This window comes from Periophthalmus magnuspinnatus, chromosome 21 (assembly GCF_009829125.3).
Source record: "Periophthalmus magnuspinnatus isolate fPerMag1 chromosome 21, fPerMag1.2.pri, whole genome shotgun sequence".
In the NCBI taxonomy this organism is placed as follows: Eukaryota; Metazoa; Chordata; class Actinopteri; order Gobiiformes; family Gobiidae; genus Periophthalmus; species Periophthalmus magnuspinnatus.
Genome location: NC_047146.1, coordinates 6,644,799 through 6,668,487, shown reverse-complemented (window position 1 = coordinate 6,668,487; position 23,689 = coordinate 6,644,799). Strand labels below are relative to the sequence as shown.

The 23,689-nt window shown below is 41.2% G+C and overlaps 1 protein-coding gene across 2 annotated transcripts; it reads right to left on the bottom strand.

Moving 5' to 3' along the window:
• Positions 1 to 9,451: 9,451 nt before the first annotated feature.
• Positions 9,452 to 18,295, bottom strand: shox (short stature homeobox). 2 transcript variants are annotated; one of them, XM_033986962.2, is made up of 6 exons: positions 17,800 to 18,295; positions 16,479 to 16,687; positions 14,001 to 14,058; positions 13,710 to 13,798; positions 11,412 to 11,624; positions 9,452 to 11,111 (listed from the first exon to the last, which is right to left on the bottom strand). In XM_033986962.2, the coding sequence occupies exons 1-6, from the start codon at positions 18,044 to 18,046 to the stop codon at positions 11,022 to 11,024; spliced, it is 906 nt and encodes a 301-aa protein (XP_033842853.1). In that variant the 5' UTR covers positions 18,047 to 18,295; the 3' UTR covers positions 9,452 to 11,021. The 2 variants fall into 2 exon arrangements, with proteins under 2 accessions (XP_033842853.1, XP_033842852.1); XM_033986961.2 differs by having other exon boundaries at positions 10,783 to 11,111; positions 13,710 to 13,819; positions 17,800 to 18,185.
• Positions 18,296 to 23,689: the final 5,394 nt, after the last annotated feature.

Genomic DNA, 23,689 nt, shown 5'->3' with positions numbered 1-23,689 from the left:
ATTTCTTGCCATGTTCGCTGCAGCAGAGACTCATCATTGTTTCCATCTGCATTTTTTATCTTTTGTTTTTGTTCAGTAATGTCCCATGTCTTTGTTCGATACACGATATTTTTAACGTAGCCCCCAGAAAGAAATCCAGAGGTGTGAGATCAGGTGAACGTGAATTGGTCAATTTTCTCCAATCCAGTGATACTGTTAAAAAAAATAATAAAAAATAAATTAAATTAAAAAAAGATTTTACAAAAAAAAAAAAAATAAATAAATAAATAAATAATAATAATAATAATAATAATAATAAAATAATAATAATACATAAAAACTAAATAAATAAAGAAAAAATATTAAAAAGTTATAATATGTTGTAACAGAGGTGTCCAAACATTTCTCATTAAGGGTCACATATAAAAACACAGACAAAGCCGAGGGCCGATTGAGGGTCACAAATACAGTGAATACTACAAATCTGTGTTATTATTACGAGTTAGACTGAGCCACTAGACCTTTATTCATGTTTACATCCTCAACAGGACACATTAAATATTTGATATGAGCTTGTTAAAGTCGATTTTCAGAAATGTACAGTAAAAAGTACAGTTTAATGTGATATGGGCCATTTCACCTGGAAGCTTGAGGGCCAAGAAAAACTCGTCTGAGGGCTGCATTTCGCCCCCGGGCCACAGTTTGGGCATGCCTGTTTTATCATTTTATGGCGGATGTGGCAAATATAGAGATAATTCCATAACTATTACCTAGAAACTTTAAAGGGATTATGTTACACACAAAAATGGACTGTTGTGAGCTTCAAGTCATGTTCTAATGCTGTTACCTCCTCAAAAACTGACCTGGAGTTGTGTTTTGTTTCATTCACACATGTTTGAGTAACACTTTATCATTAGTCTGTACATCTCCAAACCTCAAAACGCTCTGTTCCACCTTGTGATGTCATGAAGTGGTAGTTTTCAGGCCAAACCACTGCCTTTTATCTTTAGTTTAGTACAGATTAGCAATTCCAGATTGGCTGAAATGATCCAAATGATTCTAGTGAAGGTGTGTGGAGTTTAAAAACACAGCGGAGCACTTCCTGTATCACCACATGATGACATCACAAGGTGGAACAGAGCGTTTTCAGTCTGAGACAAGAGCTCAGTGTAAATATTCCGGGTTTGTGTGTTAAACGTGTGAATGAAACAAAAAAAAAACACAACTCCAGGTCTGTTTGTGACGAGGAAACGACATTAGAACATCAGAAAATAGAGTAATACGGGCTGTTTAATGCTAACAGGGGCCAAGACGTGTCTAAAATGCACCGCCGCTGTAATTGGACTAATAAAATGAACAATATCACTTTTGTTTTGGTAACGTGGTGCAAACTGGATGCTGGATGATGATGGTTGGTTGAAGATCCTGCCGTTCTGATGCCACATATTCAGAGTAGACATCTGCGGTAAAACGATCTCTCCTGGAAGAAAAATGGACGAATAATTGCCCAAAAATGCAACGTGATTAAACCTTTTATAACCACGGAGTATAACAGAACAAATCGAGTTAATACGTCTCATCTTTTCCCTTTGTAATTCCATTTTAAAACTGTAAAGAGACGGTATAACTTCTGGTAGTTTGTGGGTTCAAAAGCGCAATCGTTAACTATTTGTCCAGCGATACTAATCCCACTCAGTTTGTTTTTCGATAAGCTTTAAAAACACACGGAACGCTGTGTGATCATGTGACATATTGTAAGTGCAGAGCTCGAGTGTTTGTTCAGTGTCAGTCGTCAGGGACACGGTTCAAGTGGAGAAAACTTAAATGATCCATTACTCCCGCGGATCGCTTTCACTTCTTCGCTGCTTATTTTCACAGTTATACGAGCGACTGTAACGACCGCTCCGACGCGCTCTCCCCGCCTCAGGAACGGGCCAGGAAAACGGGGAAGAAACGAGCAAACTGAAGCTGAACACGAGGCCTAGAGAAACGGCAAAGGTAGACCAGCTGATAATGAACACCAACGTATATATTTACACTTTCCTTTGTACTTTTACGTTTATTTCCACGTCTGCACTCAGTCGTAGTATTTTTCTTTTAGACTGGAGCGATTTGTAATAAAAATTAACTATTTCCTGGTCGTAACTGACCCAGAGATCTCATAATATTTGAACTTTTATTTACTAAAAGTTGTTCGTGACGAGATTGAAACACATTCGCATCAGTTTCGTTTTATTTTTTCGTTTTATTAAAAGGAAATAAACGTTCGTGTGGCCTGGGAACGCCGTAAAGGAAGCGTCTGGGGTGGGGAAAGTCTGGGAGTCCCTGGTTTAGACGCCTGCCCCTGCGATAAGTTTAATTTTTAATGCGTTTATTCTCTCCATGTCCTTGTTCTGACCTTATTACTACAACTACTACTACAAATACTATCCAAACGTGATGGTGTACGTGTAGTTTATGTATAAAAACACTTTTTTTTTTAGCTGCAGTGTTTTTTTTTTTACTTTTACTTCATCACTAATCATGTGTGCGGTAAATTAAACATGTTTTATCCCCGGAATATCAGCCAAATTCACATTTTTTTGTAATTATGGCCAAAATATTCATTATTACTCCAAATCTGATGGAACCTTAAACTCCATTTTGACTCGATATCATCAAACGACAAAAACGGAGACTCAAACACAACAATAATCAGAGCTACACAAACACCGAGACCCTTTATTTTACTGCGTGGAATTTCGTCTAATGTGAGAAACGCTTCGACCTTGACTTTGCGTGTTAGTTCGAGTACGGGGTTTACGCTGATACACTTAGGAGCATTAGCCGACAAAGCCGAGCCGATCCCAGCCCAAACAAACGGGGATGAAAGCGTCTTTGATGGAGGGAGGGGAGGAAAGGGGGGACGGCCGGAGTGACTTCAGCACTTGGGCTCAATCGTTCACAGCTGAGGTTTCTCTGGGTGGCTTCATTTCAAGCTCCGAACGAAACAGGATTCAAGCGGCAGATCTAACCACAACCACCAAACGGGACGAGATATTGGAACGTTGAGTCTCGTCTTGTTAAACTGCATGTAAAAAAAAAACAATTAAAGACTTTATTAAAGAAAAAAAAGTGATATTGATTGATTGATTTTAGTTTAGTGGGTTTATAAGACACGATTAACAAAATAAAACAGACCAGATGTGTGTTACCAAAACCAATCGACTCATTCAAACAAACTCATCTGCTGCTTCTTCCAGAATTTACAAAGAAATGATGTCAATTTATAAACAAATAAAAGAATTAAACAACCATTTCATCTTGTTGTTGTCACTAAACCAGAACATAACATTTATAACATGTTGTAATTTTTAGAGATATTTTACCTAACGACTTTTAAAGGTCCTATATTACGCAAAATTGACTCTTGTGAGCGTTAAGTCGCGTTCTAATGCCGTTAACGCATCAAAAACACACCTGGAGTCGTGTTTTGTTTCATTCACACATGTTTGAGTAACTCTTTATTATTAGTTTGTACATCTCCAAAGCTCAAAATGCTCCGTTCCACCTTGTGATGTCACGAAGTGGTAGTTTTCAAGTCAAACTGCTAACTTTTAACGTTTGTTGAGTACAGATTGGTAATTCCAGATTAGCTGAAATTATCCAAATGATTCTAGAAATGAAGGTGTGTGGAGTTTAAAAACACAGCGGAGCACTTCCTGTATCACCACATGATGACATCACAAGGTGGAACGGAGTGTTTTCTGTTTGAGAGAAGAACTCAGTGTAAATCTGCAGGGTTTGTGTGTTAAACATGTGAGAATGAAACAAAAAAACACAACTCCAGGTCTGTTTGTGATGAGGAAACGACATAATAACATCAGAAAATATTACGAAATGAACAATGTTACTTTTGTTTTGTTAAATAAAAGTAAAAAATTGCCAGAAAATCTTTACTTAAGTGTCAATTTTTGGTGTTTATAGTTCAATTTTTTGTCCTTTTTCACTCAGCTCTATCTGATGTAAGTCTATGATCAATATTTACCACATGTACAATCCCACCAAACCGAGTCAGAATAAGAAAAACAAGAAAAGCCCGTCATCTGAGCTTTAATTATTCGTCCAGAAGTGTTGAGTGAGACTGGTGCTGGGTCAGAGCTGCAGAGTCCAGCCGATCACAGGTGTGTGCGACGTTTCAAAGAGGATTATGGGAATGAAATGTGATAAAAGTATTTCCACGTGACCCGGAGCATTTGACCTCAGACGGGCCAAAGGAGCGAGCCCAGAGTCAGAACATGGGATGTGCTGGGACTGGACTAGAGTGGACTGGACTGGACTGGAGTGGACTGGACTAGAGTGGACTGGACTAGAGTGGACTGGACTGGACTGGACTAGAGTGGACTGGACTAGAGTGGACTGGACTGGACTGGAGTGGACTGGACTAGAGTGGACTGGACTGGACTAGAGTGGACTGGACCGGACTGGAGTGGACTGGACTGGACTGTACAAGAGTGGACTGGACTGGACTAGAGTGGACTGGACTGGACTGGACTAGAGTGGACTGGACTAGAGTGGACTGGACTGGAGTGGACTGGACTAGAGTGGACTGGACTGGACTAGAGTGGACTGGACTGGACTGGAGTGGACTGGACTGTACAAGAGTGGACTGGACTGGACTGGACTAGAGTGGACTGGACTAGAGTGGACTGGACCGGACTAGAGTGGACTGGACTGGACAAGAGTAGACTGGACTGGACTAGAGTGGACTGGGCTGGAATTGACTGGACTGGACTAGAGTGGACTGGACTGGACAAGAGTGGACTGGACTAGAGTAGACTGGACTGGACTAGAGTGGACTGGACTGGAATTGACTGGACTGGACTAGAGTGGACTGGACTGGACAAGAGTGGACTGGACTAGAGTTTACTGGACTGGACTGGACTGGAATTGACTGGACTGGACTAGAGTGGACTGGACTGGAATTGACTGGACTGGACTAGAGTGGACTGGAAATGGAATGGACTGGAGTGGACTGGACTAGACTGGACTGGAGTGGACTGTAATTAACTGGAGTGGACTGGACTAGACTGGACTGGAGTGGACTGGACTAGACTGGACTGGAGTGGACTGGACTAGACTGGAGTGGACTGGACTGGACTGGACTGGACTGGAGCATTACATTTTCCAGAGGCTGTAGTCAGTGGTGGAATGTACAAAGTAAAAGTAGTAAAAGTCCTGTACTTTATTACTTTTATTTTTTATTTTATCTGTACTGTAAATACACATTTTTTGTATCTGTACTTAAGCAAAGTACAGATACTGCACTCAGATGTACTTCACTACATTTGAGAGCAGTATCTGTACTTTCTACTCCACTACGTTTTTGAACAGGACTGAAAAATAAAAGTATTTTTTATTATTATGTGAGAGCCGCTGAAAAGGCTGAGGGTTTATTTTTAACAAGTTCATCATTTGAGTAAAAAAATAAAATATACAAATAAAAACAGAGAAAAAAACAATTGATTCAATTATTTCTATTGAACAAAATTCAGCTCAAATCTTTATTAAAATCACCACATTTGAACTTTTATAAGACTCAAAATCTGCAAGAAATACTTTTACTTTTACTCTTTAAGTACATTTTCAAAGGGGTACTTAAATACTTTTACATAAGTAGATGTTTTTCATGTGATACTTTTACTTTTACTTGAGAATTTTTTTGCTCTGGTATCTGTACTTTTACTCCAATAACAAAACTGTGTACTTCTTCCTTCTCTGGCTGTAGTACTGTTAAATATATAGAAAGTGAAACATGAAAATAACTCAAAACAAAATAACAGTAAGTTTATGTCCCATCTCTGCAGGTGAAGATCCAGCCCATCAGATACCCTGCCCCCATTTTTTTAATTTTTTTAAAATGATAATTTTATTTATTTATAAAGAAACAGCAGTTATTCATTTTTTTCTTTTTAAAAATTATTATTATTTTATTTATTTATAAAGCGACAGCACATATTCATTTTTTTCTTTTTTATTATTAGTTTATTTATTTATAAAGAGAGAGCATATTTTTTTTCTTTTTTAATTATTATTTTATTTACTTATAAAGCAACAGCACATATTTTTTTCCTTTTTTAAATTATTATTATTATTATTTTATTTATTTATAAAGCAACAGCACTTTTTTAATGTATTTATTTATTTATAAAGCAACAGCACTTTTTTAATGTATTTATTTATTTATAAAGGGACAGCACTTTTTTAATGTATTTATTTATTTATAAAGGGACAGCACGTATTAATTAATGTAAAAATTCAAATATATAAAGATTACAGCCGTGTGGGTCATTTCCATCTTCGCTCCAAACCCAAAACAAACTTTTTCGTGTTTTTCGTGTTTCTTACAGATGATTGAAACTCTCTGAACAGCCTCAAACTCTGACGTCTCTGACTTTAAACACAAACTGGAGACTGACCCGAGCTCCTGTTCACACATTTACACCAGGTCCTTTTGTTTTTAGCCTGTTGAACACTGATCTGTGTGTGTGTGTGTGTGTGTGCAGTGTGAGTGTGTGTATGTGTGTTTTCCCGTTGAATAAAGCTTAAATAAAAAAATAAAAAATAAAACAATTAGTACTCCGGCACGTTTGTAATGATCATTTTGATGCTCTAATACTCACTAATGTGGATCGTGCTTAGATTTAGAGATAGGACAATAACCCATAATATCATGATAAAAAGGGCAGGAAATAATCGTTTATAAATTTATATAACTGTGAGAATCGCCAACAAATGTACTCAAAATTTAAACAAATGTAAGTTATCAAAAAACTAAATATCTGGTTCATAGTGAATAGTAAAAAAAAATAAAAATAAAAAATCCATTGCTCATTTTAATGTAAACAGACACAAACGCCCATGTCTTGTTGTTTTCACTTATAACAAAGTACAACACTATAACAGCTGTTTAAATATAGAACCTGTTCATAATATTAAAATTATAGCTATCCACATCCACAGCATTTTTAAAGCGTCAGCAGCTTTAATAATGATCTGATAAAATGGTTAATCGCAGTGGTTCTGGCCGTGGCTTCAGTTCGGTCCCGTGCCTCGCTGTATTATGAGTCTGGTTTAAAAGGGCAGGTCAAAAAATTCAGACATACAAAACAATGAACCCAGACATAACTTTTCTAACTTGAACTTCTGCTCAAAACTCCCTCCCGTTCTGCATAAAAGTGAGTGCAGTTGTAATGTGGCCAACACAAATAGCTTTATGAGGTAGAACATGTTGACAAAGCAGACATGGCTCACTGGGGTTTGATGGATGGCTGTGTGTGCTCCGCTAATTATTAGTACACATAAAAGGATGCTGTTATTTCCAGGCCCGGCCCGGCAGCGGCGGGCCCCGGCCGAGGGGTCACGATCAGTCTGCGACCATATCACTCAATCTTGATGTACGAGCAAAGAGGTACAAATGAAACGGGCTCGACCTTTTGGGGGTACTGCACTCAACGCGATGCCATTTGGGCTCGTTCCTGTACGAGAGCCAGACAATAGGCCACTATACCACATGTGTAATTACGGCTGTACACACATCTGGTATTAAGCTCTCTGTGGAAGCTAATATACTGAAAAAGAGGCTACTTTGGATTAGCGATGTAGTGTGTGTGGCTAAAGTGGAGAGATCCGTGTGTGTGTGTGTGTGAGACTAGTGGAAATACAAGCCTAGATAGTGAGACTCAAGTGTTTTAAAGTCATATTACGCTTTAAATATGTTGGTTGTGTGAATATTAGCAATGTCTATACTGTCTTGAGTAGCAGACACACACCGGTATTACTACGAATTTGCGATGTATACATGAGAAATGATAATATTCAAACTGTTTTCTGCCACTGACACAAACTTTTAAATGGGATTATGCCCCAAAAAGTATTCAAACTGTACGATATGGTTAAAAACATAAACTGAAGTAAATAAAAGTCAGAATGAAACACTTTGGTACTGAGTTTGTGTCAATAATGAGCCATAAAAGTTATTTATTCAACGCTCCACAGCTCAAATATAATCGTAAAACAGTAAAATACCATAAGTATAAGTACCGCATCGCAGTATTCCATCTCTAATTTAAAAAGTACTTCAGCTAAACACCACCTCGCTAAAGTAATAACGCTCTGATCACTACAACTTGTTCCATATTCAAACATCCCAGTGTGAAATTCCTGCCGTTTTGCCCAATACCGTGTGTGTATGTGTGTGTATGTGTGTGTACGTGTGTGAACGTGTGTGTACGTGTGTGTTATGGTGCTGACATTTTCGTCTCGTTGCGGCTCACACTGGATATGTGGAGTCGTGCTGGTTACACAAAGGCTGCATCAGGTATTAGAGTTTTATTACTCTGGACCCTCAGCCTGAGACTCACATGAGGTAAACATAATGCAAAAAGTCCTCACTTATAATCACGGTGGAATTAGTTTTTCGTAAACCGTTCGTTCACACTGATGACCCTGCGCTCTGTTATGTTTTAAAATACTGTCACATGTTTTGAAGGTTTAAAAACAGTCCAGTGTACGTAGAGAGAGAGATATTGCAGTAATCATAACCTCTGATATAATATTGTAAGTTCAACATGCAGTACAAGCAGGTTAGACGACTGTAACGTCCTTTAAAAACGAGTCTTAAGACAGAAGTACATCCAGAACACTGCTGCTCGGGTCCGGACTAGAACCAGGAAGTATGAGCACATGTGTCCTGTGGCTCAGGTCTCTGGCTCCTGTGGCTCAGAGACTTTAAAGCAGCTCAGTGTGAACAAGTCTCTCCATGGACCAGCACCAAAGAACATCTCCCACATGAGCCACAAGAACCATCTCACATGAGGAGGACTAAACCAGGACTAAACCAGGATTAAACCAGAGCTAAAGTAGGACTAAAGTAGGACTAAAGCAGGACTAAAGCAGGACTAAAGTAGAACTAAATCAGGATTAAACCAGAAGTAAAGCAGGACTAAACCTGGACGAAACCAGGACTAAACCAGGACTAAACCAGGACTAAAGTAGGACTAAACCCGGACGAAACCAGGACTAAAGTAGGACTAAAGCAGGACTAAACTAGGACTAAACCAGGACTAAAGCAGGACTAAACATGGGAAACCAGTGTTAAATCAGCGCTAAAATCTGGAACATTCTTCCTGATGTGGGACAGTCCTCGACTTTGACAATGTTTAAATCCAGGCTCCAAACAGCTTTTTTTATCTGTGCATGTGACTGAAGTGGTTTTATTTTGCCTCTTCTCTTTTAATGTTCATGTTAACGATTATTATTTATGCCTTGATTTGTTGTATTGTGATTTTAACATCTTTCTTATTCTGTAAAACACTTTGATTTACTCTGTGTACCAATTGTGCTGTACAAATAAAGTTATCAGTATCCAGTTTAAATGTGAAAATAACTGCTCTAAAATACTGTGATGCTTAAAGTATTGGGAAACTCAAGTACAAATATTTATAACTTTATTGATAGTTTACTTGTACAAGATGTACATTCATATTTTGTGAATCAAAAGGGGGAAACAAAGATACAATGGTTGATGTTTAAGCATGCGTGCAGGTGAAATGGTCGTTACTTTGTTATGGGTAAAAACGAACTCCATCCCTGAAATGTCTGTAAACGTGGACACACTACATCACAGGCCGACACTACAGCCACGCCCCCTAACATCATCACTTAAAAAAACATACAAAAATAAACCAACGCCATGAGAAAATGTACACTTGTATTTCAACCATTTCATCATAAACTTTCAAATCAATAAATAAAACACCAATATGTTTAATTTAAATGGAGACGTAAACAATCGTAAATGGAGGAAGTCGTTTGGGACAGTTTGAAATCTGCAGTTTGTCCACAGGTCAGCGCGGCTCGGACAGCAGAGGCGAATCTTTGTCTAATAGAGCTGATCTGGTTTGGAACGGTTTAGTAAAAACGCTCTGATTATTCAAAATCAAGAGTGACATGTGACATATAACATGCAAGATCATATTGTAAACAGGGTCTGGCTTGGGTTACAGTGCTAATTGTGTTTCTAAAAATGTTTCACATAGCCTAAATATCTGCAGCATCCGAAAGTGTGCTCAGGTCTTCCTCAACAAGCAACAAAACGTACCTGATGTTCAGAGATCTGATCCAAAAGAGGCTTGGCACCTGGTTTAGTGCGTTTTACAGCTTCATTTGCACTGGGTGTGTTTGGCAGGAAAATAACCATCGTCACTGGGTTCCTGTTATCGAGGATTAACTGCTTTGTTTTTACTTTTTGCTATTTACAGTATTGCACTTAAAACTGCACACCACTGCATTTCAGTTTGACTGATGCATTCCTCAGAATTAGAAAAAGAAAACATGTATTTAAACCCTTTATCCAAGTTAATGTCCTTTTGAGGATCACATGACAATATCAAACCCCGCCCCCCTTCAATTAGTAAAGTAGTATCTGCATGTGGTGCCATTGGTAAACAACAGCCACACACTGGAGCCGAAGTGCAAAGGCGAGCGTCACTTCTTTACCCAGGACACAACACAATTAACAGAGGAGGAGTCCTGTCTCTCCCTCTGCCGCACACAACAAAACAAGTTGCTTTTTTTAGTCCAGCAGGAGGAAAAACAAACCATAGTGAGAGCATTCACTTTGTAGCTTTAGCAGAGTGGAGAGCGATGGCAGTGTTTAAAACAGCTTTATGTCGGGAGGGACGCAGGGCGGGACGCAGGGGGGGTACGCAGGGGGAGGGGGGTACGCAGGGCGGGACGCAGGGCAGTCCCAGCGCTGCTCCGTTAGCGCCTCTCCGTTAGCGCTCCTCCGTTAGCGCTCCTCCGTTAGCGCTCATGCACTCAGCAGCAGCAGGGAGCACAGTGGTTGGAGACAGATATGGCCTTTTCAACACAATTTTCGTTTTTGTATTTAGTGAGTCGGGGTGTCTCGGAGAAGTGGAGGTGTGACCTGTTTGCCCCATACCCCTCTGCACTGTCAATATGGCGGCCCGGTTAGCTTTAGTTCTTCAGGTGGGCCGGCCTCAGACAGACATCCACATGTGTTTGTACGGTCCTGGGGATGTGAGCTGTGCCTGGAGTGGACTGAGCCACTGGCCCCGCAGAAGTCCTGCCTGTTGGGCAAAAAGTACAAGGTGATTTCATTGGTATTTCATTACCGTTCTCTACAAGTGGTTTGTTTTGGCAGCTGGTTTTGTGACAATTTTGGCTCCCTCCTTTTATTTTCTTCCTTCTCTGTTCCTCCCCCTTCTCCCCTTGTGTCTGTGTCCTCTCTTTCATGCTCACTCAGTGTTTTTGTTTAGTTTTAGCTGTGAGTGTACCCTTCACAGGCCAGTCTGGTGTGAGAGGGGCGTCAGGAGCGGAGGAGTGGCTCGCGGCCGTCAGAGTCCCAAAGCCTCCGTGTGTTTCCTTGCCTTGAGTCGCAGGTCGGCGATACTGGAGTTTTTGCTGTTGCTTTTAGCCGCCGCCGCCACCGCCGCCGCCGCAGAGGCCGAGTCAGCGAGGGAGGCGATTGGTAGTCCGAAGGGAGGGGGCGGGAACATCAAGTAGGGGGCGTGTGCTGCCAGGTGAGGGTGCAGGTGGGGGTGTGAGTGTGTGACTCCGTCCAACTGCAGCTGCGCCTGGACCTGCAGACACACACACACAGTGAGAGCTGGGCCTTTGAGCCAGAGCCAGAGTTTAAGTTTCATATGTGACACTATTACCTCGACCCTCACGCTCTGCCCCCCCTCACGCTCTGCCTCACCCCCTCATGCTCTGCCCCCCCTCACGCTCTGCCCCCCCTCAGACTCTGCCCCCTCTGAGCTGGGACCCCCCCCTCCATCTGTTTTCTAACCAAACAGATCAGGCTGCACTCACGGCTCCAGCCCTTTTTATGTCAGCCGTTCCTAAACTTAATGAATCATACATTTCTCACACACTCCACATCCAGTTTCAGCGCTTACATTCTTTTAAATCCATCGCAGATTTGTTTAATTCTGACTGAAGTCAAACCCTTGAAAATACGCAGCCTTGTTATTCTGGTGATGAATTCAAATGCATAAATAAACAATTTTGCACTACAAAGATATTCAAGATTTTCAGTTCAAAATATTAATTCAGACATATCCCTGAGTCAAGTGGAAAAAGCTGTAAGAAGCAGATCAGTTTTTACAATCTTGTCAATTATTTTATGAATACGTCTTAGAAAAAAAACAAAAACATTTGCTCTCTTCAGACAGAGAAACAGAGAAACAGAGAAATGGAGCCAATCAGCATTTCTCCAGCAAACAAACACGGCGTATCGTCTAAACTAAATATTATTTTTTCAGGTGGCTTAGATTTAGCCCAAAAATTACTTTCAATGAAATGGAAAATTACATAGAAACCACAAATTGCTTTTGTTTAGCTGTGCATCCAAACCTCCCCCTCCAGCGCAACAACCAGGTAACTAAGTACAGCTGTTGCCTCCGTGAGCTCCAGATATTAAAATGCAAACTGCTCTGCGTGGAAAACAAAATGAACTTCAGCTAAAGTTGATGTGGAGTTTCATTTTAATCTAGTCTGAAAGTGATCTGCTTCTGACCGAACAGGTGCTGGACTTTGCCAAATTAGTGGTTTCAATTTCCTTATTTCATCCTCCCTCTCTCTCACACACACACACTCTGCTGGTGCATATTTATTACTTTGCTGGGGTGAGTTTGACAGCGAAGGCGGTCACGAAAGGGCATTTTCAACATTTAGCTCATTGAGATGCAAGTCATACCCAGCTCCAGCCCCTTCCATTTTCCCCCCTCGCTGGCCTTATATTTCTAACATTGCATTCTCGCAGTGCGGCGCGTCTGTATGCAGGCCTCCTCCCCTGCCGGAGCCGCTCACTGCCAGTCTGCATCAGGGCCCACTCCATTCTGCACTTTCATCATCTCTTTTATGTGCTCGTGCCTGCCGCTCCATTGGCTTAATTAGGCCATTGCTTTTCACAGGGGTCAAGCATACGACGCACGCACACGCCATGTAAAAAACGCACATCTCGGTATAGATCAGATGTCCCTCTCCTGCCCGGAAACGCACGCACCGACGCCTCATCTGACCTCAACCCCCACGACGCAGGTGAGAAGTCTACTCAGGTCCGCCGCATCCCGCTCCAGGAAGTGACAAAATGACGAGTTTACTGGACATACAACTGAACTAATCACGTTAAAGTTTGCAAAGAGAACTAGCAACTGAACTGATTATCACAACAGCAAACCAAGAAACACACATCAAATCTATCCACCAAAAATAGGCTTAAATCCCAAAATGCAAATGTGTAAAACTAGAATTATCTGAGCAATGCTGACAGCTGGAGTCGAGGCTTTCGCAATGATTTCCCTCAATAATTCGACCCATTAAATCCATTACGTTAACACAATGTTCATTCTGATTGGGTTTATTCACGTTGTTCGTCACCAGCCTTTTTTGTCGCTATATTAATACTAGTTTTGAGCAGCCGCAGACGTGTAAGTGAACGGTAAAAGTGGCAGCTCCGGTTTGACATCTCACACGTACTATTTTTGTTCCACTTTTCTACATTTACAGGTGCTGAGTTATCAGATTCCCCACAAAGGCCACACATTCACCGTGTATTTTAGACTCCACCGCGCGCAGTAATCCCCTCTATAATGATCCCAATGACTGCGTGTTTTGGGTGTCAGAGGCGTGTCACACTGAAGCGGTAAAGGAACGTGGCCTACCTGTTGGAAGGGCATCCGAAGGGCACCCATATTGACATAAGGTGCCACCCTGCAGGCGTCTAGGTGACTGCCACTGCCCAAAATAACGCCTGGGGAGAAGGGAAAGATGTCTGTCAGACAGCCAGACAGTTGTTGTTATGTGAGATGAGGAGGTCACAATTTTCAACATATTTGAAAAAAAAACAAAAATGGTCAAGTAGGCTACTGTCAGAATTTGAAAACTGAAATAGGCCTAAAAATGACAAATCTAATAATAAACTGACATTATATGAGCGAGGAAGTGACACGTACCTTTGTGCATCTGATTCTCTTGTTTTCGACACTTGGCTCTTCTGTTCTGAAACCAAACCTGGGAAAGAAAAAAAAAAAAAAAGAATTAACATTAATAATCTTAATAATGACAAGTAAAAATCAACTCAGTGTTTTTTTTATTTGTTAGATTTAGAGCAGCAGCTGGTAGAGCCAATTTATGAATAATCTAACAACTGAAAGTGAATTGTTCTGAAGTGGAACGAGTGCATTAAAATTAATAATTATTTATTTTAAAAAACTAAAAATGAACCAACATTATTTACATTTACATCTATTTAATCATAATAAAAATAGTGCTCCAAAGGCATCAAAACGCCATAGAAACGGTGGGCATTAATTGGACAATCATTTCTCAAGCACAAGCTCCCTTTCCTTTCCTTTCCTTTCCTTTTCTGAACCAAGCTCCAATTTGTTGCGCGTCTTTGAACCTGCTGCCTGCTCTTCTCCTGCAGGCTACGGCCCTATTGTTAATCATCATCAACCTAATTTGCGTCGGTGAATAACATTATCTCCCCTCCCCTCCGACCCCGCAGTGATTACCGTGTACAGAGGCAGAATTAGCGGCGACTGGGAGCACAAAGGGCGCGCGCTGATGACGGCGCTGACGGTAATGACGACTCGAGGTGATGCCATAAACCCAGATTTAACGGAGAGGCCCACGAGCGACCCTAAACGTTTTTTTTACTTATTCTAATGATCACGTGGGAGGGTTTGATTAGAGCCCTGTCCGTCAAAAACAGCAGAGAGGCGAGAGTTGGACGTTGGAAACTGGGAGAGGTGTGCGTAAAGGCCTTTCTATGCATTACGCACAACCCTTTCTGTGTTTTACGCACAGCCTTTGGGGTTTTACGCACAGGTTGGAACAAGCAACAACCGAGTCTAAGTGAATTGTATTGAAATAGAAAGCTTTGGATATTAATTACGTTTTTAATTCATTTATAAATCGTGGGAAAATATTTAACCTAAGTGTTGTTTTATGGTGAGGATGTGACAATAGGCGATAAAAACTGTAAAGATAAATGTGTATTATTATTATTATTATTATTATTATTATTATTATTATTATTACTCACTAACGACTGTTTAAACATGATTATTATTATTGGCAGTGATTTTACACACACAGAATCCCTTCACATAAATCAGGTCTGTATGAGCCGGACCTGGATCAATTCTAATTACGCGCCAGTCTGTTAAGCAAAGTGAACTACACTGGTTCAGACAGTTATTTCTTCATTAAGGGCCACTCAATGATGCGCTTCACAAATACCCTAATCTCATTTCCTTTTTGATTTTTTATTACAGACAGTGAATAATGACATTTAATTTAGCAGTGCGCCAGAAACCCAGTGATATTAGTCCTAACCAAATTACTGCCTGCTCCTCACCAAGCTCTCATAACTTTCAATTAGATTCATTGACAGCTGCTCCGAGCGCGTGGTTTACAGCCTGCTACAATAACTCTATAGGCTACCATTCTGTAAAACAAAACAAAAACATGCAGTAGAACCCTGTCCACGCTCCCTGTTTCTTTACAAGAACGCGGCACACTTTTACGCACACACTTTACGCACTTGTTAAGCCTTTACGCCCCGTGTTAACGCCAGCTCACGTAGCCTCCTGAACCCAACACACGCGCTTTAAACTCCATTTTGTATAATTGTCGCGCGTATCCAAAGTGCGCCCTGACCATCCAGTGCCCCACGTGCCACTCGCCCTGACCATGAAGCGCGATCTGATGGCTTTTATTCATCGTGTTACAGCAGCACAGTTGGTCCACAATTGAGTTATTTCTAATGCGCTTTTATGGAGACACTACATCAAGCCAATGGCAGATATTACAAAGACAATGAGAAGGGATACGAGCTGACATAAGAGCGCGTCCCCTCCAGCAGCTTCTCAGGCTCTTCATTCATTTTCATCAGCGGGTGGCAGTCTGGCCCCTGGGCTGCTGATGAAGGGAGTGGGTGGGCCTCAAACTCCAGTAGCCACTAGCTAAACTTTTCTTATATATATAACATTTATAATTAATTAATTTGGCTTTGATGAAGATTGAACTAAAAATAACGCATTAGGACAAAACCAAAGGCTGTAAAGTCTATTTACAGAAAAGACAGAAATGATGTTGTAACTGTAATAAATATTATAAATATGAATAAATATAACGAGGATATAAAGAGGTGAGAAATTTAACAAAATGTTTAAATATTTACATTTTGTTTTATTAAAGAGGAAATATAAATGGTGCGTCACGTGCGTTTGTTTCCAAGAACAATTAAGATTTGATTTAAGATTTGATTTAGGATTTGATATAGGCCTGTTTATTTTTAAAGGGTGTTTCATTGTTTTATATGATGTTAAACTTGTTCAGTCTGCCCACACACACCTGATGCAGCTGAACCCTCAGACGCCTTTCCACACTGAGTCTAAAGTGAGTGTGAAGTGGACAGCACTGACCTGGACCCTGGCCTCGGACAGTCCCAGCCTCTGGCTCAGCTCCTCCCGCATGAACGCGTCCGGATAGTGCGTCTCATCGAACAGCCGCTCTAGCTCGTTGAGCTGCTCCAAAGTGAAGTTTGTTCGGCTCCTGCGCTGCTTCAGTTTGCCCTGTGCGTCCTCGTCCTCTGACTTTACGTCCTCCTTTTTGTCCTTACACTCGTATATCCCTGTGAGGGCGCGCGCGGTCAAAGGAAAACAGAATGTGTGTTAAACACAAGAAATGTTCTCAACAAACTCACATCCACCAGTGAACACGCGCGCGCTGGGCCCTCTCCGGGGCCTGGGGTTTAGGTGTGACACAGCGGCTGCACGCGGGCTGCTCCCCGGGCCTCTGCAGCCTCGTGCACACCGGGTCACGTCAGTGCGTGGAGCAGATCAGTCACATTTGCACAGAGAAACACACAAACACACCGGGCCTAATGACTCTGGTGCAGCAGCGCTTTATTTTAGGTTCCAGAAAAGACCAGAAAGAAACAAAGTATTTTTAGCGTTTACATCAAAGCGCAGTGCGTTTATGCGCAGAGCTGCCACCGCAGACTGTGCGTCATGTTATAGGAGTTTGATGTGCATATGGTGCGCTCTTATCTATGTTTATTCTTAGTAACACACTGACAACTGACGCAGTTCCTGCCATGTGCGCACAGTGTGTGCAGTTTGCACACGATGGACTTTAGAAAAGTATAAAATGTAAAAGGGCCGCGCACGCGCCGTGCACAGCTCAGGGTTTTATACATTTACAGAGTTTAAAATATTAGTCATGTTCAGTTGTTTTTGTAGAACGTAATTATCATGTAAAGTAATGGCCTAATGTTTGTTGGAATATTTAAAATAGGTGCTCTAATATTTTAACAAATTAATTGTGCCAATTTACGCAGCTTTTCTCCAGGACTGTTCTTTGTTACATTATTTAAGGAGCCTCGAGGTACTTCTCCCTCAGCTGCAAAAGGTTTGAGCATGAGCCTAGTGCAGCTCTAAATATCTTAAATCAAATAAAATATACAGTATATTTAAACATAATCACTGACATGAGCATTAAATATTACAAATATATGTTTTATTATTTTGATTATTCACGTGAGAATCCGAGACTTTTTATTCCTTTCACACTAAACTAAACAAAGAGTTACACGGCTGCTTTTAATCTGATATTTTTACGTGGATAAGTCGCATTTTGTTTTGTCATTTGGCGCGTTTAAATTGAAATAAAAGCGGAGTGAAATGTTTTATTTCTTGACAGAACGTGTCGCGCGCACACAGAACATTCTCTCGGATGCCTTACCCTCTGTCGCCCTGGAAACATTAAAGTCCTTGAGTTTGTCTTTCTCCAGCTCTACGTGGTCCTTGAACAGATGCACGGGGCAGTGGTTGGTGTCCGTTATGTCCTGCAGGTTGCTGTCCGGGCTGCCCAGCTCCCGCGCCCGCGTCAAGCCGCTCTCCAAAACTTCCCTGTACGTGATGCTCTCTTTGGTGCTCTCTTTGCTTTTCTGATCGAACGATTTGGACACGAACGCCGTCAGCTCTTCCATGACGAACACGTCGACTTGTGGCGCGCTTCGGTCGGTGCCTGGTGTCCGCAGCGGTCCTTTGGGGTACACGGGGAAATCCACGGTGAACTTGAATCCAAACCCCTCTCGAGCGAAGCGGGTCTGTGCGCGTCTGTGCGTCTGGAGCAGTGTTCGCCGTGTGCCAGGCTGTGCTGCGCGCGGAGCTGCTGCTTTTTTAGGAGAGAGAAAGAAAAGATGGAAGGGGTGGAGAGGAGGTGAGATCACTCCTGCTGTTGTGACTGTGTATTTGAGAGCACACTATTTATACACGGCCACCTCGCAGCCCCCTCCCCTCCGCTTTCTCCCAGCTCTGCGTCTTGTGCAATTACAGGCCGCCTCGACTTTGCAGAATTCAACTTTCACCAGTCTTTTTCTTCTTCTTCGTTCCTCAGAAATCAATGAAGGAGCTGATGGAGGCGGTTAATTGAATTACGAGGTCATTAAAATGCCTCCGCTGTGGCTCGCGCGCTCCTCCTGTGAGGAGCTCGTGCGTCTGTTACCTCTAATTAATTCTGCCCAAATGTAATTAATGCGATTAGAGCCACTGATACACGCCGCTTTTTTATTTTTGCGCTTTCAAAAAAGATTTATAATAAACAGACAAGAGAAATGTTCACACGATGTGAAACACATAAAGTCATAAATATAAGAAGAAAAAGTGTGCAGTTTGACTCAGAATGTGACTAAAGTGTGTGACATTCTCCTCACACTAGAAACATTAAACTACATCTAGAAAATAAGAGTAAAATGTGCGTCTGCGCTGCGTAAAAACGACATTTTGCATAAAACACAATCTGTGACTACTGCAATTTTATAAAACTAGAAATACATTTGCGTATTAAAAAAAATAAATTAAAAACAAATAAATTAAAATTAAATTAAATTAAATAAAAGAGCATATTTGTGTGTTAGGCCTGTGTGTAAAATGTGTCATACACGAACAAATATATTTTAAGACACTTCACATTGTACCTGCTCTAAAGCCTCACGCGCTGTTTCTGTTTCTGTGACATAAAAACTCAGATTCAATGAAATAATTCATTTTAAGAATCAAATCCAAAAATCCAAATCAAATGGACCCGTGTCTGACTCTTCCATTTACAACATTTCACTGCAGTGACTGAGCGTCATCCACAGGGCTCTAAGCACAGAGGGCCGGTGTGCGCGTGTCCCCGGGGTCCCCAGGGTGCCGCGTGCGCACAGAAGGCCGGTGTGCGCGTGAGGGTCCCCGGGGTCCCGCGTGCGCCCTGAGCGGCCCACCGCCGCTGCTGCCGCGGCGCGCTCAGCGCCTCATATCTCAGCGCTTTAATGACTCGCTCTGATGTCGCTCCATTTATCACTGAGGCCCTGCCGCACGCACGCAGCACGCACGCGCAGGGACGCGCCTCGTGCCATGAACTGCTCCTTTTGTCGCTTAATGGACCAAATCCGCTTAAAGACACCGAGCGCGCGTGCAGAGACGAGACTCAACAATAAGAACAAACAAATCAAATCAATTATATCAGAAACATGGAGATGTGCCAGAGCATTTAGGAACCTGATGCATTTTGAACGCACGTGACTGTTTTGGGCTGTGCGTAAATACGCAGAGTAAAAACATCACACATTAGAGCCTCATGTGTTTAATACTGAGGAGAAAATGAGACTTTAAACACGAGGAAATGTAAATGAAATACAGCACAGGCCACGCTGAATGTATGCCGAGTTAATCGGTTACATTTGGTCGAATCTCACTCATAATTACACAAAAATATCTATTTTATAGATGGCACATTCGTGTGTTTCTGTGTGTCCTCGTGCCCATGAGCGCGTGGAGCAGCTCACACTAAACACAGAGGATGTTCAGCTCTGCATCTTTAGCTCTGCTCTGTCTCTTATTGTTGAGCTGAAAAAAAATCTCTTAAAGGGCCCTCAATTTTTTTCACGTGGCGTTCGTTAGGCCACGCCCCCTGATCCTGCCTCACAGATAAAACCTCCCATAATGCATCAGTTATGCACATTAGTCACGTGATTTCACTGCATTGGGTTTATGTTTAATTTAAATTTTATTTCTACGAATACTGTATGTCATTTTTGTGAAATAATTTGTTATAGAGAATTTATTTATTTTATGACATAAAAAAAAATAAAAACAAGAAAAGAAACAAAGTCTAATTGTAAACCCACAAACCAGTGTCTTTTTATAGAATATAGGTCATTATATTCAAATGACTTCATGTGTTTTCTCCAAGAAAAAAAACAAGTCCACTGAGTCTTCTGTTTATGTGCAACATGGAGAAACTGTTGAATGAACCGTCCCCTGATGTCTCTGTGTCCAGCCCTGTGTCCAGCCCCTGTCCGGCCCTGTGTCCAGCTCTGTGTCTCTGTGTCCAGCTCCTGTCCATCCCTGTGTCCATCCCTGTGTCCATCCCTGTGCCCAACCCTCCTCTACCTGCATGTGAAGCCTGTGGGACATTATCAAGACATCAGTGTGTTTAAATGAGCCGGCCCCAACAGAACACGAGCTCCGACACAGCACAGAGAGGAGAGAGAGGAGAGAGGGAGGAGAGAGGGAGGAGAGAGGGAGAGAGGGAGGAGAGCCAGAAAAGACCTCTGGATCTCCTGCACATGTGCTCATCCAGGGCCTATCCAAGAGTCAGACTTATGTTTCAGAACAGCAGACCCGTTCCACATTTTAAAGAGACGTCACAAATGAACATGAAGCTGTTGGACTTTTGCCTGGACCTTATGTTTTTCCTCAGCTGCCGGTGCTGACGATAACTGTGTAATGTGAAAATAATTTCTGATTTATGAATTCATTAAGATGCACTTAAGAATGGAAATAGTAAAATGAACTGCGCAGATCACAGACACGTTTATGGGACGTGAAACCTTATACCAGGACCGTGAGTTAAATCTGTTTCAAAAATGTATCTCCAAACCAAGCATCCGTGCCATGTAATTTTCTAACACAATTTCTATGAGGCTAAAGCATATTTTTCCACTATGTTCAATATGATAGCATAGCACTGTGGGGACCCAGATCCACGGTGAAATGCGATAAAGCCATAGCCTTCAATTTGATTATGTGAAGCTGCGGTGCTGTACAGATGTGATCCAATTGAATTGTTCCAGTGGTAAAAGGCAGTGTGCATGCAGGGAGCTTTTTTCATAGTTGTGTTAATGAGAATGCTTGTGTTTGTTTAGCACAGTCCCCTGGCTTGTCTGCAGGGCTCTGGTGCCTTCATTTGGACCCTTTTCTCCAGCACTGCAGCGGTCCACAGAGACTACAGCCTGCTCTTTTTCTAAAATGCATCGTCTGCCATCCAAATGAGGCTTTCGGGGCAAAGGATGAGAAATAAAAAAAACAAAAATGAAACTAGCAGAATGTGTTGAACATTACCTCGCACTCAACTGGGATGTTTTGGGAATATTTTTTCTTTTCCTTGTGTATTCTCTAACTGCTGTCTTCCCACAGGGCACCAGGGCCTCCACTTAGGAAAAAAAAGAAACAAAAAGCATGAAATTGACACTGTGCTCCCAAATGCAGAGCAGACTTTCAGAGGGGGAAAAGCGGAGAAACGCTCGGAAAACCAAAGACTTATTAATTACCGCGTTTAAACAAGTACATTTTACTCCAAGACAAAGAAAATATGTAAGCTCCCGTATAGGCACTACATGCGTTCTCCTCCTTATGGATGTGTCCCCGGGGAGATGCAACAATTTACACAAATCAATAGTCTTCAAATAATTCATGAGTGATCACATGGTATTTTAGCTTCTACACTGGCAGTAGAAACTCGTGTTTTGCTTGGCTCCCAGAGGGCAACATGAAAGAGCAGGAGAAGAGGCGGAGAGAATCGGGAATGGAACTGGAAAAGGGGAGCGCGTGAGGATAATAGGAGGACACTGATCATCGGGAACGCCAGGACCGGACCTGCGCGGACCGGCTAACAAGACGCATCACTTATACATGATTTAGATGTGCGTCTGGGCCCATCACCACCTCTGTTACATCAGCTTTGCATCAGCGGCGTTGGAAGGGACAGCGAGGCCGGACCTGAAACCAAAAAAAAAAAAAAAATCAGGCTTTGCTCTAATTTTCTTTGCAGCAAAAATATAAAAAAAAATCAAAACGCAGCTAGAAAAATAGTGTTTGTTTTGTTCATTTGAAGCGATGGAACAGAGTAGATCCTCGCTGTGGATTTTACCCTATAACATAATAACATATACACTTACATACACATTATTTACATATATATATTTCCTCATCAAAACATGAATCTTAGCTCTAAAATACAGTTTGATTTTTTTTTTTTTTTATTGTATATTTTAGGATACACATTTATAAACCGTTTGTTATTATAGAATTAATTAATTTCATTTTTTTCATTTTTTTTCCCAGATGTTTATTCAGCGGTGGATGAAGTAAAAGTGCAGATACTGGAGCAAAAAATACTCAAGTAAATGTAAAAGTATCAAATGAAAAATCTACTTAAGTGTTAAAAGTATTAAAGTAACTGTTAATAATAATAATAATGATAATAAATAAAAGTATAAGTATTTTTGTGCGGATTTTGAGTCTTGTAAAGCTTCAAACGTGATGATTCTGATAAATATTTGATGTTTTTGTTTTACTCAAATTACAAACGTGTCAAAAATAAACACGACTTTTCAGCAGGTCTCACGCAACAATAAAAAATACTTTTACTTTTCAGTTCTGTTCAAAAAAGTAGTGGAGTAGAACGTACAGATACTGCTCTCAGATGTAGTGAAGGAAAAGTAAAAAGTATCCACTGTTAACTGTACTTAAGTAAAGTACAGATACCTAAAATGTAAACTAAACTGCAGTACTTTACGTCTTTTACTTCGTTATATTCCACCACTGCCGATGTATTATGTGTGTAGTATTGTTATAGTTTAAACGAGCTTCAAACTGCTGACGTTTTAACTCGTCTAGACTCAAGAGTTTTAAATATAATTATGGAAGATTCATAGGTTCAGGTAGATCTCTGCAAAACAAACTGCAGTATCAGACAGAATGCAGTATTATTAGTCGTATATGTACAGGGTAGAAGTGTCTTTACGATTTTAAAATGTAAATACAAATACGTTATAAAAGTGTTTAATCACAACTGCATTTTTGTATTTCCTGTTGATTAAAGAGGCGTCTCTACGAAATGGCTCCTCCTCGAGAGAAGCGCAGCGTGTTTCGTGGTTTATTGAGACCAAAATGGCGACGCAAAGTCAACGAAACGACAGAACAAGAAATGTACGGAGACAGGGACAGTTTTAGAGAAAAAGAAGAGGGCCAAGAACATGAGGGGCCCATATAGAGGTGCGTTAAATGAGGTAAACCACTTTGGAAATCACTGTCCGATTAAAATATCTGACCAACTGCCTTTGTAATACATGATTTAAATGGTAAAGAGACTCATTGTACACGCTGTGGATTATTAATACTATAAATATTAAACGTACTTCATATGAGTGGTTCTGAAGTATCGCAGTATCATTTGTTTTGGCGTAACTTTACAAAAACGCTGACTACAGTGACCAGACGCCATGTGATACTAATAACTTAATGAAGTCAAATTCCCTGTTTGAACACAGAGACTTAAAGTACTGCGTTAAACGAGTACTACA